The sequence below is a fragment of the Anthonomus grandis genome, chromosome 3 (assembly GCF_022605725.1).
Source record: "Anthonomus grandis grandis chromosome 3, icAntGran1.3, whole genome shotgun sequence".
Classification (NCBI taxonomy): Eukaryota; Metazoa; Arthropoda; class Insecta; order Coleoptera; family Curculionidae; genus Anthonomus; species Anthonomus grandis.
Genome location: NC_065548.1, coordinates 23,534,152 through 23,547,582, shown reverse-complemented (window position 1 = coordinate 23,547,582; position 13,431 = coordinate 23,534,152). Strand labels below are relative to the sequence as shown.

At 30.5% G+C, this 13,431-nt stretch overlaps 2 protein-coding genes across 3 annotated transcripts in view; one reads left to right on the top strand and one right to left on the bottom strand.

Annotated features, from left to right (window-relative positions):
- The window catches only part of LOC126733909 (poly [ADP-ribose] polymerase tankyrase), a 68,721-nt gene extending 67,581 nt beyond the window's left edge, over positions 1-1,140 (top strand). The window contains exon 22 of the mRNA XM_050437365.1: positions 74-1,140. The gene's annotated coding sequence lies outside the window, so the exon portion shown is untranslated. The remainder of the gene's footprint in view (positions 1-73) is intronic.
- Positions 1,141-3,339: 2,199 nt separating this feature from the next.
- The window catches only part of LOC126733912 (beta-TrCP), a 58,596-nt gene continuing 48,504 nt past the window's right edge, over positions 3,340-13,431 (bottom strand). For both annotated transcript variants that reach the window (XM_050437372.1, XM_050437373.1), the window contains exons 6-10: positions 10,147-10,290; positions 9,968-10,086; positions 9,720-9,909; positions 9,482-9,641; positions 3,340-6,424 (exon numbers count right to left, since the gene is read on the bottom strand). In XM_050437372.1, the coding sequence (XP_050293329.1) occupies positions 6,408-6,424; positions 9,482-9,641; positions 9,720-9,909; positions 9,968-10,086; positions 10,147-10,290 (630 nt within the window). In that variant the 3' untranslated portion in view covers positions 3,340-6,407. The remainder of the gene's footprint in view (positions 6,425-9,481; positions 9,642-9,719; positions 9,910-9,967; positions 10,087-10,146; positions 10,291-13,431) is intronic.

The window sequence follows — 13,431 nt, the reverse complement described above, 5'->3', positions numbered from 1 at the left end:
GTCTATTTTCTTCTTTTTCAATAATTGAGCGTATGCGATTTTTACTTATAATCTAATTTGCATCCTTATTTAGGAACAATGGCTAATGCTCCAACCTCCCCGATCCTACAAGGATCTCTTCTGCAGTCTGATGTGTAACGTGATAAAGTGTATAGGTCCAGTAAAGAAAAAATGCAGTTGCGAGGCACCAAAAAAATAATAGTTTATTATTTTACTGTTTATATTGGTGCTGCTCCCATCCCTATTTTTATATTTTATTTAACCGTAAGTAGATTAAAATCTGGCCTCATTTTTTTTTGAACATTTCATTGACTGAATGATTCTGTATGTCTATACACTTTTCCCTTATCAAGGAAACCATGTGTTCAAACTTGTATATATTATTAAAAAAAAATTCGAAATCACTGTGTTATCTGACTATTATTACCTACCAAGTACTGATTATGGTACATTTACAGAGATTAAAGACAAGCGTATAAGTATTTAAAAGGAATGAATTATCCATCGACCATGGATATCATATTTATAAAACACTGTGATTAGAGGTATGCAATTTCCAATTTTAGAGTATGTCATTCTTTTTCTTAGAATTTAGAGTTGAGAAATTATTGGTTCGAGCTACAGTTGAATTTGTATGAAACAATTTTTCCGTTTCCAGCCTCTAGTCACAGCGTTAATATATTTTTTTTTTTATTATAGTTTTTAAAGGAGTGTAATAACATAACCACTATAATATAAAATGTCATGTACATCCCTTATATGTCCAACTTTATAATTGAGTATACATATTTGCCTACATTATAATTTCTGATGAATTTCATCTGAAGAGGATAGCATTTTGAACTTGTTTATTTTTTTCCTCAGTGTCAATAAACCATAGAAATCCTATCAGAAATTAATCTTTGGCCAAATGTGTACCTAGATATGTATTGCCAAAAAAAAATATTTTGTCAGTGACATTAAGATATGGCTATTACCATCTCTGTTAAACCTAAGCAGTATATTGTTAAAAAAAATGTGATATTTTACAGTTTTTTTTTGTTTTTACTTAGATTTTAAGAACGAAGTAACGGTGTGGTGTTTTCCTTTAATTTTTAAGGTATATTGTTAATCCAATAAAATGCATTTCAACAAAATTTATATCTGTTTTTTTATGACTTTTTTTTTATAAGAAAAAATTAAGTGTTTTTCAACCAGTTTCAGAAGTATACATCAGCAACAAGACGAAGGGGAGCAGCTCAAGATTTCTCGCATTTAGTAATACGTACAGTGACTTTTCAAAATGTTCTCGAACGTTGTGAAGAACATCGGGTATAATTTGATGGCTTTCATTCAGGAGGGAGCATATATTTTTGATTTCAGAAGTTGCCATAAAAAGAAATCAAGGGCAAACAAATCGGGTGATCTTGTGAGGCATTCGATGGCACCCGTTAATAATTTCGAGATACGCATTTTGGTCGTATTAACCTTCGTCTTCCCATGTTAGAAAAGTTACGTAAAATCCCAAGTGTGGTACATTTGTACCCCATCATGAAAATGATACTACTGATACATTTACATGTTTTTAATTATACAAATACATAAAATAAACTTGTAACTAATCAAATTATAAAAAAACATAGTTAATTTTCTTTGCACTTAACACACTTCACTTCTTTTACATGGTGTTCCGCGCATACGAAATTTTGACACTCCTTGCAAAGTCGTCTAGATTTGCGATCTCTATTTCGATCACAGAGATAACAACGTCCACTTTTAAGTGAACAATTTTTGTTTTTTTTATTTTTTTAAAATTCTTCATTGATTTCGAAATAAATGAAATTAGAAGTATTTATAATACTTTTACTTACTACTAAAAAAAATTCCTTTTTTTAAATTTCTCTTCTAATTTTATTATACAGCAAATTGCGCGTCAGTTACATAAGTCTGATACGTCTGGTATATAATAAAGCTAGTTCGAGTGGATCACATCATTTTTTGGATTATACGTCGGGTATTTACGAATATGCGGCTCTCTAGGCTTCCAGATCTCACACCTCTCAATTTCTTTCTGGGGTGCTATCAAAAATAAAGTTTATGAGACCCGTCCACAAACATTAGAAGAATTGAAAACTCGAATAAGACTACCATGTGAACAAATTTCTAGAGAATTACGAAAAGTTTGCTTAAGAAATAGGAAAATTTATTAGAACGTTAAATTCATTAGACGAAAATGTTAACTTTTAGTCTATTTTTATCGAAGTATGTACTTAAAAACTAATATTAAAAATATAATCGTATTAAAAATGAAAATGTCTTATTTCAATAACACATCCTGTATCAAGATTTATAAAAATTAGAACTTAGGTATCTTCGCTAAGGAAGATCAATATAATTTAACAGATTTAAAATAAATAGTGTCCTAAAGGTAGTTTACTCTTACATCAAAAAATATATCAAACACCATTAACACGTACGTCTATGAGGTATTGCATTTTCTTACCCTGGGCAAAATATGCGTCTTATAGACATACAGCCTTCTACCAAAAATGAAAGAGCGCTCAACAAACAACCAAGATATTGGCTCGTATCCATCTTAAGTGGGACACCATGTTTAAGATGCGGTTAAGATGTTCCAATTAAATTAACGAAGGTAACATCTACATTCGGTACAACTTGAAATGCGAAAACGACAAATAATATTTTAGTAGCATTGGAGAACAATGACCTTTTGACAAATTTTTAATACTTATTCATTATCGTTTTCCTATAATCGTTCGATGAATTTCCCGGAGGTTGTTCCTGTCTACAAAAAATACATTACTATGGTATTGAAAGCAAATTCCAAAAAATTGATTAGGTCTTGCTGGAATGGCTTTTCAGAAATACCAAGGTAAAACGTATTATTATGAAAATGTAAATACGTAAATTATTCTTCTGGTTTTTGTTCGGTTTACTTAAGTTTAGATTAATATTTGTTTCTATAGTGTCTAGTTTTTAAGTAGTTCATCTTGTCTGAGGGTCCCATTTTGGCCCCAATTTAGGCTATATTATTGTAAATCCCTGTATTTTACATTTTCTACAATTTCGATAGTTGCTTGCTTTGACTGTCAGTATTCTCCTGAAATTATTGGTTTCTTTCGGCAAAAACAATGAAGAAATTTCTAAATATTTCGAAATTGTTCCATCGGGCTTTAAAAAGGATGCGCTTTGTGACATTTTATTCAGTTTTAATTGTTTAGTCAGTTTTTACCTTGGAAACAAACGACTGCCAAGGCAAGTTAGGTTAGTGTTTTTGATGTTGCCAATAAAAGTGTAATCCCGAATTTCGTTACAGTATGATGAAATCAAATGCCTATATCTTAATAAATGCAAACAAATATATTAAACAACTAATCACTTATAGAAAGTATTTACAATTTAAGGAATTTTACAATTACGATAAATAAATGTAAAAAGACAGTCACTTTATTTGATGTTCAAGATACACACCAACCAAAAAAAAACCAATTACATGTGAAAAATCTCGAGGCAGAGATGAATCCAGCATCTCTTACATTTCCAAACTGAAAATAATGTCAAGTTAGAGACTCATTTTTTTTTGGTTAGCGGATACGTGAAAATTTGATAATTCAAATTTAGCTGCATGGGGTAGAGGCGTTTTTAAATAAAAACCTTTTTAACAAAATGTATAATTTTTCATCTTAAGAAAATATTGTTATTTAATACCTAATAAAATAAAGATAGTACCTATACCAGAATTTTAATCTCTTTTTAAATTTAAACTTTTTAAATAAGTCTTAATTCTAAACTTATTTGTAGCAAAAAAATGTAGAAATGTAATTCAAAGTCTTACATACAAAATATGCCAAATATTGTAATTCTAGACGGTTTAGTCTTTTTGTATACACCAAAGGCGTATCTCGTTTTCACAAAAATTTCAACCCCGACCACACTTTCTTATGTTAACACAAATAGTGTGGCATGCAAACAAAAAAAAATTACCGTATACATATCTGGCCACAGAAAAATATCAAAGGAATATAATGTATGTATTCTCATTATTGTGTCTTTTTGGTGCAAGCCTGATGGTTTAATTTTAATTATTGTGCTAGTAAGAAACGAAAAATTTAGCCGGTAGAAACACAAATCAATTGTATTTTTTTAAATTAGGGTGACACGTTTCGCCTTACAAAGGCGCTATTAAACATTATACGGCCAACAAATTATCGTTGTATCCGGTTTTATTGTTATTGCTGTTTGCGGTCATAGACGGGTCTGATGATGCCTTTGTGGCAAAACGGGTCATAATTTAAAAAAAAAGAGAAATTGAAATAAATAAATGTAGTTTAGCACTTGACAACATAATTTGGGCCGTAAACAGGAAAGACATAACATCTTGGAAGCTTATATCCCTTTTGGTATAAATTTAATCCTTCAATCAATTAAATCCGTAATCAATTTATTATTTTAAAACCATTAAATTATCCATGGAAAAACAAGTATGTGCATGATTAACTAATGTTGTTCTCTCCTGTGATCAAACGTGTATAGTAATAACAGTATCATAAGGAACTACCAATATTCACTGAGACGATAATAATATTAAAAAATTACAAACAAAATCCTCATAAAACAATTCCACCCCATTTTTAGGATTCAGTATACAAAAAAATCCTCTTTCCTTATATTTATCACAAAAGCACTTTAATAGACAGGTTTCCTCGTAACTACATATTTTTTGGCAAACACTCGTTTCAGTTCGGCAAGAAAACGATGCCTGAATTTTCCCTATATATCAAAATACTGGTTCGTATTCAAAGAAAGCATATTAATTTTATATACAAGGTCAATTGAGGAAGTTTCGATACGGTTACCACAGTTATATTTCTGCTAGCGATATCTGTATGGAAACTTGTACTTTAAATGACCCCTGAATAAAATGCGTACAGGACTATCCATGTGGAAGTACTTATAAGTAAATATATTTAAAAACAATTATTAGTGCGTTTTTTTTTATCTAAATATCACAGTACAAAAGAATTTCGTTGATAAATAACTTTAAGGTACAGAGGGCTGAAAATAGAATAACTGTGTGGAACTAAAACTTAATAGTATCAGACATATTATTTTTGGATCGTTATTTCTTGGAGAATCTGCATGAACGTTTGTACTTTGATATTTTTTCGATTTTTTTTTCCAATTTCACCTTATAATATAACAATAGAATAACCTAAAACAGTGCTTTTTGAAACCTAACGCTAACTGAAGGCGTCAACCGGTGACCCTAAACATTTACACACCACGCACATTTAATTATTATTCATTTAAATAACAAGTTAATAAATTTCCTTTACTAAACAATAGAAACATTTTGGTTTCAGAATTGTTGTGAAGTAAAAAAGGATTCAAAATTTGCTAGGTAAAGTGGTTTGTATGAGAAACTTATAGCAGGAAAATGTAATTTTTCGTCGCACTGATGGTTTTAAGCATTTATCAGGTTCTAACAAATGAGCAAAAATAGAGCACATGATAGAATCTAAAATTTGTAAAATAATATACATTTATTCAAATCAATAATATAAATAGTTAAACAAATAATTATCAAAATCACACTAAGTCAGAACAATTAAGTGTTCTGACTGAGTATCCCCGTACTTCTACGTAATCCCTAGACTATCAGTGTTTAATCAGTTTGCCACTGCGGCAAAAACAGACACAAAAAGATAGAATATCTATATTTATCCCTTTACATAATTACCTCTATAGTTGCTCATCAGAAGTATATACTTCAAGAAATTAAAACATTTTGTATTCTATTTCTCAAACTATAACCATATTTACCCAACATTCAAATTAACTCAAATAGTCATAGAAATATAGATAAATTATTAACCTTACATTTTAATTACATAAAAATCACCTATTTTATTATTACAAATATGTAAAAACCAAATTGTAATAATTACAAAATAAATATGAAGTTTCTTTTAAAACTTGTCATGGAACCACACTGACCTCACACACTCTAGTTGAACAGTAATTCAATTATTTCTTTAAGCTTTACCTAATTAAATATGTTACTGTAAAGAACGTAAAATCTATTCAGATATAATCGCGTTTCTCGTTATTTGTGCCGACGTTTTGCCTTGGTTCCGGCACCGTCAGACTTTTTTTTGATTTTAAAGCATATTTAAGGAGATCTTAAATAACAAAAAAAAAACAAATCCATACTAATAGATTTTTGTTATCTAGCACGTCACGATCGGGAGGCAGTCATAATTCTATGGGCCGCCAGAGGGGGCGTCGTACAATACTTAACCACAGATCTATTAATTACAATCACTTTTTGTTCAGATTTTAAATGTACAGCGGCTCTCTCTCTACCTAGTTTTGCTCCTTACGCAATCTGTGTTTATTTGTGAGTGTTATTCACTCCAAACAGCTGAAACAGAGGAATAAATATTAATAATTAAACAAAAATTGTACCGATTTAATGTTTTGTTAAGAAACATATGGTCGTTTATTGTAAATGTTTTGGCAATCTGCCATTTTTTTGAGGTATTTGAAGTATTTCCATAGTGTTGAAATTTAATACTTTTCAAAAATTAATGTGCTTAAAAGAAATATGTAGAAGACAAAGAGGGCAAATCAAAATGTTTAAATGGTTGTGTTACTAATTGCTTTTAGGAAAATAAAGTTGTTTTTGCTTGGAACAAGCAAAAATATGTTCAAAAGAAAATTTTTGGTTTCAGATATATATTGCAATAATTTTTTTTTTTAAATTTCTTGAACCCTTAAGAGATATATTTAATTTCGTCATGCTACAAAATTAAAACTCTTGGTCACATTATTCTAGATCTCATTGTTTATGAGATTAATGTCATTCAAAATCCCAAAAAAGTCCCGAGGACTTAGTACAAGAAAAACTATAATTGTAGTACCAGTTCATCAAACAGGTGACAAAAATTATCAGAATGATATTCGACCAATAGCACCTTATTAACTAAAATTTTTAAAGGTTTTAAAATTCGACTTTTATCTTTTTTAGATTGGTTAGACTCGAGACAGTTTACTTTTTACGAGGAAAAGTGAAGTCAGGAGGTTATTATGTCTATTGTAATTGTAATTGTAATAGGGTACCTGAAAAAAATCAGCCCTATAATTCTAGATATTTTATTACTGAAGATAAAATGATAGAGGTATGGAGTACATAGTGTATGTGTACATACAACATGTGTTTTTCCAATATGATAAGAATCTATGATAAAGTGCAGAATATTGTAGTGCTAACTCTTTTTAAAGATGAATCTTTAGTGTGTTTTTACCCTGATTCTGGACAGAAGTAACGTATGCAAAATGTTTTGGGGTGGTATTAGATGTGGTGGAAAAAATAGGCCCTATTTTTTTTTTTTGGAAAACATGACAGGAATAATTTGTTAATGCAGAACGGGTCTCAATTTGAAAACATCTTGTCGGACTTGCATTGTCTTATTTATTTATTGTAACACGACGTTTCGGTTGGTAAGTATCTCCAACCGTTATCAAGTGTAAACTTTGAACTAAAACTTTTCAGTTTACACTTGATAACGGTTGGAGATACTCACCAACCGAAACGTCGTGTTACGATAAATAAATAAGACAATGCAAGTCCGACAAGATGTTTTCACTGTACCATTGTCTACCACCTTCAAAAACGGGTCTCAATTTATTGTTGCAACTAGATATTGCAGCGTCACATCGAACATGCTTTGTTACAATTGCTTTTAATAACGTCAACTTTTTACGATGGCTCTCTACGTAACCAGAAATATTTGGCATGCTAGAAAGCAACGATTTGATTTTATTAAATAGTTTGAATATAGAAAAATCATTTTAAGAAATTCATGGATTATATAATTCTTATAAACATGTGTACATGCTTTAAATACCATATAAACTTCAATTTTAACACATTTCTTCGGAAAAGGAACTGCCTAAGTTTTAAATGACTCTTTTAAGATTTATATGCTTAATAATCCTTCAATCTTAAAAAGTGCATGTGAAAGAAACCGTGAAATGCATTTATTAATAATTATATAACGCAAATTTAATTCGATGTCGGACTGGATGTTCGAACTGGATTTATATAAAAAATTATGAAATAAATGTAGGAAAAAAAGCATTATGAGAAGAATACAAGAAACAAGACATACAAGAACAATCTGTGTACACGATTTATATTTTACTTTAGATTTTTCTGAAAAATCAGTGGATCAGATAATCATGTGTAGAAAAAAAAATGAGGTTTTTCCGAAGAAAACACCTGATTTCCCTCTTGAATTTCTTTTGATTGTTCTTCAGTTGTTGTGTCAGAGGTCATCTAGAGGTTTATTGAAAAGTAAGGGATCAAGATAAGTGATAAATCGTTGGCAAGAAGAGGTGCACATAAATAGAAAAATGATATTTTCTTGTAAAGCAAATCTGGTTAAATGGCTAGGATTCTGTGAAACAGGTAAATGATCCATTTTTAAAATTTAATTTAATATGCAGTTGACATAAATTTCTTATATTTCAAATATTATTTTTAAAAAACAGAATTCTTAAAATAGCATTTAGACAAGTAGATATTTTTATTAGATCATAATTATATAAACTGCCTTAAACGATAATACACTATCTAAGCATTGATTGCACCAAGGATTCCTACAAAATTAGTAATATTTTTTAATAAGTATTTCACACAATGGAAAAAAAATGAAACGGATTTCTAATTTTCTTATTTAAGTGAGTAACGTGTTTGTTCCATTTTAGATGTTTATCCAACATATTGCCAAGGTATTTAATGGTATTAGTGCGAAGTCTGTCAGCAGTCATGTACAGTCACATTGAATTTACTCCTTATGGGGCTGGACAGACATTGTCGGGAAAAAAGTAAGAAAAGATGAACGATTTGGTATGAAGAGAGCTTTACTTTGATATCACATTTTTAAAATTTGCATGCGACTTTCCCAGGTCATTTTGTGAAATAATGTACAGGGTATTCCATTAAAGAAAAATGTTTTATGTTTTTTTTTGTGACTTCTCCATATATAAAAATATTTTTAGTTTATAGATTTTTGGCAACTTCACAATTTTGCCATAAAGCTTTTTGTTCTACTTCGTATAATGACGCATCCAGTATATTTTTTGTTCCAATAATAAATACAATTCCATCTCATTTGGTTTCCTTTTACACTCTTACCAAAGACGACGTAATTTTATTTGTTGACTCATACCTTTTATAATACACTACATTATTGAAGCAAATATTTCTTCTGTAAAAAATAATGAAATAGCCTTATTTGTATTAAAATAATACACCTAAAACCAAAAACGTTCTTATATATATTTTTAACAATATATAAGTATTTTTTTAATATATAAGTAACAAAAACATTCCATTGACTAATTGACTAGGAATATTCAGAACACTTCTAATTTTTTGCGCACCAATTAACTAATAGTGTATTCTAATACTTACGCGAAGAAGGTGATGTTCCACATCCAGTATTGGTCATCCCAAGAGGCGCTGGTTCGGGAATAGAATTAAGGAAATCCCATATCAAGATAGTATCATCGTGGGAACTGCTTACTATCTGGAACTCGTCGAACTGTAGCCTAAAAACGCGACCACTGTGTTCCTGGAGCAAAAAAGAATTTTCGGTAATTTTCAATTACAGTTATGCGTACAAATTTACCCTAAAAAAATTAATACTTACCACCAAAGTACGTAAGCAAAGCGCACTAGTCGACGCTCTAGGATCAAGAGCCGCCAGGAGATCCCAGACTTTGATTTTACCATCGTAAGCACCACTGACTATCCGTTTACTGTCAAACCTTATACACCTAACTAGTTCTTCATGTCCTTCCAATACCCTCAGGCAAGCGCCGCATTCTATATCCCATAACCTTAAAAAAATATTAAGGTTTTTAAAAAGGTTACACCTTTTTTCTCAAATAATTCAACCTGATTGTATTGTCTGAACTACCACTAACGACCAGTCTATCTCTATATTGCAAACAAGCTATCCCTCTTTTGTGTCCATTTAAAGTGCGAACGAACTCACACGTCGATGTGTTCCATACCTAATAAATCGAATGTGATGAATATTTATGAAAAAAATTATTATAACTTAAGATTCCTACCTTAATAGTCCGATCGCCACTAGCAGAAACAATATATTTTTCGTCAAAATCTACCACATTTACGGCCGCTCTGTGGCCAACTAATACCCTTCTTAGTGTGATTTCTGTTTGTGATACCATATCCCATACAGCTATCGAACGATCCTAAAAATTAAACTAAGTGATGTATTCAGAAAAACGTTGATTATGGCTATCGGCCAATGTACTTCCTTCACTATGGCAATATGGGTAATAAAAAAAAAATAATGTAATGATCAATGCTAATAGAAAAATAGTAGACAAAATATTTTTTATAACAAAAACATAAATTATTTTAGGTAAGTAAAAGAGAAAAATAAATTAAATTTTTCATTTAAACACTTATTAGTTGAGTGAACTTATTAGTTCAGGTGGTATAAAAATTTATATATAAATTTAGGATACCTTGGGTATCAGTTTTTGTTTCAGCCCTGTCAACGTTTGTTTTTATTACAGCTGAAATTGAGTCAGGAATGCCGGTTTTAATCCATAATATACTTTTGTTAAACTCGATATAAAAAAAACCTTATGTACTTCACTAGCCATTTTCATGTACTTAAAGAAAAAAATAATAATTTTGCTCTAGCTGTCCTATTTTTAAAGATATGCCATGAAGCTATATAAAAAAAAGTAGTTTTTAGAAAATGTTTCAGACACCGCCATTTTGTTTTAAAAATTCGATATTTTTTGTATCCTTAACCTTAACGAATACTTCATTTATAACTAGATCGGTAGGGAGGCATTGCAACGGCAAGCGTTCGATACCTTAAGGTTCAAATCTGGTCCGTTGTTATTTATTTTGTTTATCAACTGGTTAGCTCACTGAACTGATATAGACTTGCTTTTTTCCGATGACTTAATTTTATGACCTATTTTTTAACATAGAAGTATTAATAGCTGCTTATTTCTTGTCTTCTCTTGTGTTTGGTCAGAGTATGTATTATCAAGTTATTCAAGCTATTCACAACTACTAATAATACCATTCTGAGCAGGCTTAGTCAGATAACTCATCTTTGTATCGCCTTCGATGCCCAATTTATACTTATACCACATTTTATTAGGGTGATATCAGCTATAAAGAAACTTGCGTTTATGAGTAGAAGCTATCAGAGCTTTACTGCCGAGTCTACGTTTAAACTGCTTTTTAGATGCATTACCAGGTCAAAATTGGGATATAGCTGCATCGTTTGGAATAAAATTTACCAGAGCTACAATGATGTGATCTGTTCAGCGCAGGTTTGCTAATTAATTAGACTATAGACTCTTAGAAGATTAAAAGGCTAGAATTAGCATTGCCGTGGAACTATGGGCAGTTTGATTGCTTGCAACATCTCTGATGCGAATGCTTATGTAGAAATGGCAAAAAACACACTTTATAATATCATAAAAATTTGTCACTTATTTTGACAGGAGCAAAACAATACTATTCCTCTTTAATAAAATATGAAACATTTTTTTCCATAAAATATGATAAGATACTCTATAAAGAAGTCAACATTCAAAGTTTAATGAACGTAGATAACGAATTTTAGAGAAAAAGGCAACAACATCGCAACGCCGCTCGATCGCATTGTTGATTCCACCGACACAACTAATCTTTACCAGTGACGTCGCCAAAAGATGATTTACATGATAAATATTTATTTCTAATAGATTATGCCTTAAATTATAAACAATATTACCGTTTATGAACACTTTATGCATTTTTTTAACGTACTTCATTAGAGTAAGGGGAGGAACTTATCCAATAAAAAGCATTTATATGGAAATTGAATATTTTGTAATTATTATAGATTTCTTAATAAGTTTTTATTATTCTACGTTTATGACGACGGTTGGTCCTTGCTATAATGTTATGACAATATCGGTGAAAAGATTGGCTTAAATCGCCTTTTTCCCATGGTGCAACACAAACAGCACAAGTTTTTACTATCGTAACAGTTCACAAAAACACTCAAATGCGTCTTTTTTCAACTAAAAACTTTTGTGTTGATATATAGCTAAACATTTCCTCTTTTGAAAATGCGTGTAAACTTCGATGAATCGAAGGAATCGATGAATATGTTTGTAAACAAAACACCCCCCTTGCCCATGTGCACAGGACATATTGAACACAACAAAGTCGTTATTTACTAATTCTAGCCTTTCAATATTCTAAGTATAGACTTGATGGTCATCCCTGTAAGGAATTTTGACCACTGCTAACGATTAGGTTGCTTTAATCTTCGTTAACTGTCTTAACTTTAATTGTCTTTTCTTTATTCGGGTAACTAATTGTTTAATGGACTGTCCTGTTCTTCTTTCTTGTATTTTTTTACTAACTTCTTCTTACCAATGCGACACTCCAATATGTTGTTAAAATCACCTTTATATGTAATGTGTGTTATATTAAATAAAATTTCCTATTTGTGCGACATAAATGTTTCTTTAATAAATGTGGTCGCTATGATATAATTGATATATATTACCGTAACTCTGATTAGGGCTTATTGCGGTCGGTTATGTTTAAAACTTAAATTATATATTATTAAATTTATATATTGTTGTTGGGTTTTTTCTTTTACTTTGATTTTTCGATTGCCTCCTTTAAGCTTAGTTTAATTATTGTTTCTATCAGTTAACATGTTAGCAAATTTGTAAACAATTTCGTATTATCGGGCAAGTTACCAATAGGAAATGAAGGCTTAATTAAATAAATCAATCACGTGCGCGTATGTTCGAATAGCATAAACGGTTTTCTGAAAGCCGAGATGGCACCGAAAATTATCAATATCCATATCGACCTGTTTAAGAATCGATCTGTTTTAAGTCCGCAAATAGTGACCAAAATCAAAAAAATTATGCGCGGAGATCTCGTATTCATTCGTATTTATTCATTAGACGTGTAAATTTTTACAATTTACACGTCTAATTTTATTAATTCTATTCGCCATTGTGATTATCATTTATATGCCGACGACACTCAAATTTTATACTCTTTTAAGCCAGAAAATGCGACAGAGGCTAACCTGAGATCTGTTAATAATACGAAATTAATACGGATCTTCGGGCGTTTTGTGAGGTGTCCGCGGGTCACATGCTGAGGTTGAACCCCTTGAAATTGGTGGCTTTATTATTTTGTAATGATAAACTACGTGAAAATATCTTGAGTCAGTTGAATATAAGTATCGGAAACGCTAATATTTCTTTTAAAAATTTTAAAATTCCACTAAAAACCTGGGTTTAATTTGTTACACTAAACTAAAATTTACCGAACACATAACAGGT